General features: G+C 54.8%; 2 protein-coding genes across 2 annotated transcripts; one reads left to right on the top strand and one right to left on the bottom strand.

The window, feature by feature from the left end:
* Nucleotides 1-539: 539 nt before the first annotated feature.
* Nucleotides 540-1,288, bottom strand: Fam229a (family with sequence similarity 229 member A). Its single transcript, XM_050151979.1, has 3 exons — nt 1,143-1,288; nt 918-1,064; nt 540-797 (listed from the first exon to the last, which is right to left on the bottom strand). Exons 1-3 carry the CDS (start codon nt 1,277-1,279, stop codon nt 695-697), a joined length of 387 nt encoding a protein of 128 aa, XP_050007936.1. The 5' UTR covers nt 1,280-1,288; the 3' UTR covers nt 540-694.
* A 573-nt stretch (nt 1,289-1,861) lies between these two features.
* Nucleotides 1,862-3,675, top strand: Tssk3 (testis specific serine kinase 3). The gene is made up of 2 exons (XM_050151989.1): nt 1,862-2,006; nt 2,551-3,675. Exons 1-2 carry the CDS (start codon nt 1,862-1,864, stop codon nt 3,210-3,212), a joined length of 807 nt encoding a protein of 268 aa, XP_050007946.1. The 3' UTR covers nt 3,213-3,675.
* The last annotated feature ends 137 nt before the right edge of the window (nt 3,676-3,812 follow it).

Raw genomic sequence — 3,812 nt, forward strand, 5'->3', positions numbered from 1 at the left:
ACAAGAATTCCTTGCAAGAGGGTGACAAGCCCCTACCTAGAACAGTGGTCCTCAACCTTCTTCTTTTTGTTTTTGTTTTTCAAGACAGGGTTTCTCTGTGGTTTTGGAGCCTGTCCTGGAACTAGCTCTTGTAGACCAGGCTGGTCTCGAACTCACAGAGATCTGCCTGCCTCTGCCTCCCGAGTGCTGGGACTCAACCTTCTTGATGCAGTTAATACAGTTCCTCACTCATGTTGTGGTGACCCCCAACCATAGGTATTTTCGTTGCTACCTCTTAACTGCAATTTTGTTGCTGTTATGAATTATAATGTAAATATGTGTGTTTTCCTACAGTCTTAAGCGACCCCTGACTGGTTGCCACCCACAGCGTAAGAACCACTACCCTAGAGGGAGGCGGGTTGGGAAGTGGAGGTGGGTGGAGGGTTGGTCTGAGGGAGGAGGACCCCCCCCCCCATGGGATGGCTAGTGGGGCGGTACTGGCTAGGGCAGAGCAGCTCGATCCGACGGATACACATACACGGCCAGCCCGGAGTGGAAAGAACAGTTTATGCTGTGCTTTATTAAAATGTGCATCATTCTTTTATTTTAAAATGTGCATCATTGTCTCGTGCTCGGCGCGTGCGACCTCAGCGTGGTGGCCCGCGTCTGGCCTCGTCCTGCCCGGCTCCTGCGGAGCTGCCGTGCACAGGCGCACTCAGGTGGCACGGGCCCGGGGGCTCCCGCCCATGGCCAGGTAGACGTCGATGGGCACGTGCAGCAGCGTCAGACAGTGGCAGCCGGGGCAGCGTCGGAGCGGCCTGGCGAAAGCGGCAGGCGACAGGGGGCGCATAGTGTTGGGGCGCGCCTGGGGTCCTCTAGGGTAGGGCCCTGGGGATGGCGATGGGGCGGGGCCGAGGGACAGAGGGCATCCGCCTCACCTGACAGGGTTATGATCCGTAGCTACCGGCTCCGGGCTGTCCTGGGACTCGGGGGCGGAGGCAAGGCCAGGAGAGTCTCCGGCCTCAATGGGGAATCTTCGACCCTGTGGGGTCTCCTGGGCACTCATGTCCAGGGCCCGGGGCACTCTGCGCGGGGAGTGACGATCAGGCAGCTCCGGAGCCTTGGACGCTCCCTGCCCGTGCTGCTCGTGGGTCGTGGCTTACCTGCCGGAGGCCGAGGCCGGTCCTGGGCTGGAAGCAACTGCCCGAGCCCTGGCGGCGGGAGGACGCTCCGGTCCAGGCGGAGCCTGGCAGGTGTCTGCTGCGCGCAGGGGCCCCAGTGCCGAAGGGGAGGGCTGCATTGTGACCCTGGGCTCTGCGTGCTGACCTCACACAGCCTATTCCACGCTGGAATTCTAGGCCACCCTTGGCCATGTGGGCATTTAGTGAGGGCCCGGGGCCTGAAACCAAAGGGCTCTGGCGACCGCAGTGTGGTGACCGGTTTGCACTATCTCCCAACAGCTCGATGGAGACTTCGGGGATGAGGGAGACTTGCCTGGAAGCAGAACCTGGCTTCCCTGGCCTACAACAGCCACCGGGGTCCCTTCTCCGGCACTGTTACCACTCGGTGCCGTACTCAACTCATGAATGACTTAACTCAGGCTGGGTTTGCTGGTGGTGGCGAGGGCAAGTAGGGACACTGCCCATGTTGTCTGAGGGTCACACAGCATTTACATCACAATTGGGCAGGAGTTTAAAAATGTCTGGTCCTCTCCCTCCCCACCACCTGTGGCTGTGTCCAGAAGGAGAATGTTCTAGCCCTGGAGGCGGCTGTGGATGAAGTCCTTGGGGGGAAAAGAAGCAGGCAAAGGGCGATGGTGGAGTAGCGCTGCCTCGCAGAGGCAGCATGAGCTGAGAGGTGACGAAAGGGGGCGCTACACAGCATGGAGGACTTTCTTCTCTCCAATGGGTACCAGCTGGGCAAGACCATTGGGGAAGGGACCTACTCAAAAGTCAAAGAAGCATTTTCCAAAAAACATCAAAGAAAAGTGGCAATTAAAATTATAGACAAGATGGGAGGGCCAGAAGGTGAGCCGGGGCCCTTTGGAGGGTGGGCTAGCAGACGTGGGTAGGTGCTTTGCTCAGTCAGAAATAGTTCTTCCCTTTTGGTGACCGGCAAAACAAGCCAGATTACTGCCCTCAGGTCTGTAATAGACGGATGTGAAGATCCAGGCTGCACTGTCCATATTCACAAATACATGGCAAAGGGGCCTGTTTTTCCTATCCCAGGAGGTATTGGCTAGATGACAGGAACTGGTAAGGAGAGGTGGAAAAGGACAGGAAAACAGGGCTCCTGGAAAGAACCCTGGGATTCAGTAGCTTTATTTGAAGTTCCCAAGTACCCCCTTATCTGTGGTTTCACGGGCTGCAGGGAGCAGGTTCCAGGAATGAGCTAACTATGAAGTAAGAAAAGGGGATATATTTGCTGCGAGAACATCTGAGACTATTCAGGGAGTCAAGGAGGGACACACAGACACGGTGGGTGTCCAGAAGACAGAAACGGGAGCGAGGAGGGAGGAATTAGGCCCTTCTTTTTTGATAGTCCATTTTGCCTCTCCACTTTCCCCCTCAGAGTTTATCCAGAGATTCCTGCCCCGGGAGCTCCAGATTGTCCGTACCCTGGACCACAAAAACATCATCCGGGTGTATGAGATGCTGGAGTCAGCAGATGGAAAAATCTACCTGGTGATGGAACTGGCTGAGGGAGGGGATGTCTTTGACTGTGTGCTGAACGGAGGGCCGCTTCCTGAGAGCCGGGCCAAGGCCCTCTTCCGCCAGATGGTTGAGGCCATTCGCTACTGCCATGGCTGTGGCGTGGCCCACCGGGACCTTAAGTGTGAGAACGCCTTGTTGCAGGGCTTCAACCTGAAGCTGACCGACTTTGGCTTTGCCAAGGTCCTACCCAAGTCACGCAGGGAGCTGAGCCAGACCTTCTGTGGCAGCACAGCCTATGCCGCTCCCGAAGTGCTGCAGGGCATACCCCACGATAGCAAGAAAGGTGATGTCTGGAGCATGGGTGTGGTCCTGTATGTAATGCTCTGTGCAAGCCTACCTTTTGATGACACAGATATCCCCAAGATGCTGTGGCAGCAACAGAAGGGGGTATCCTTCCCCACTCATCTGGGCATCTCAACCGAATGCCAGGACCTGCTCAAGCGGCTCCTGGAACCAGATATGATACTCCGGCCTTCAATCGAAGAAGTTAGTTGGCACCCATGGCTAGCAAGCACTTGATAAAAGCAATGGCAAGTCCTCCCCAATAAAGTAGGGGGAGAAAGCAAACCCAAACACCTGCTTCTAAAATGGTGATCTATATTTGACACTTAAACTTAGCCTATTTCTACCTCCTAAGGAGGTCCCACAAGTCCCTTACCGAGACATCTTTCCCTCTAAAGATCTTAGAACTAAGGGCCTTTTATTAATGGTTCTCAACGTGATGTTTATAGGTGTTTATTTAAGGTTCATTAAGTTAGACCTTAAAGCCATCCTGGGCAGGGAGAAGAGAGAAGGAACATGCCCCACTGGAGCTGCCCAGGTACTACAACCTGTTTTCCAAACAAAAGCAAAGGTCCTTGAGACGAAGAAATGGCCTTTTGCCTCCGGGTTGGGCTCATCCCTTTCTCCACCCAGAGGCCTCAGGACCCAGGCTGTACCCCACCTATAGTCCCAGCTCCGGGCAGGAAGTCACACCTGCAGCTGTGGGGACAGAAACATCCCCAGACACTTCTGGCTTCTGTTCAATCACTTTAATGCTGTTATGACAAATCTGTAAAAGGTTCAGGACAAACTTTGTTTTTTGTTCCTTTTTAATTACAAAACTAACAGCTGTTAGAA

Source organism: Alexandromys fortis, unplaced genomic scaffold (genome assembly GCF_014885135.2).
Source record: "Alexandromys fortis isolate MF-2015 unplaced genomic scaffold, M_Fortis_MF-2015_v1.1 scaffold_26, whole genome shotgun sequence".
NCBI classification, from domain to species: Eukaryota; Metazoa; Chordata; class Mammalia; order Rodentia; family Cricetidae; genus Alexandromys; species Alexandromys fortis.

Bases quoted from the DNA above. Each gene is read 5' to 3' on its own strand.
- Fam229a (XM_050151979.1), bottom strand. From the start codon at position 1,279: ATGCAGCCCTCCCCTTCGGCACTGGGGCCCCTGCGCGCAGCAGACACC. The intron at 1,065-1,142 runs GTAAGCCACGAC...CTCCCCGCGCAG, and splicing joins CCGGCCTCGGCCTCCGGCAG to AGTGCCCCGGGCCCTGGACA. The intron at 798-917 runs GTGAGGCGGATG...CGCTTTCGCCAG, and splicing joins ACGGATCATAACCCTGTCAG to GCCGCTCCGACGCTGCCCCG.
- Tssk3 (XM_050151989.1), top strand. From the start codon at position 1,862: ATGGAGGACTTTCTTCTCTCCAATGGGTACCAGCTGGGCAAGACCATT. The intron at 2,007-2,550 runs GTGAGCCGGGGC...TTTCCCCCTCAG, and splicing joins CAAGATGGGAGGGCCAGAAG to AGTTTATCCAGAGATTCCTG.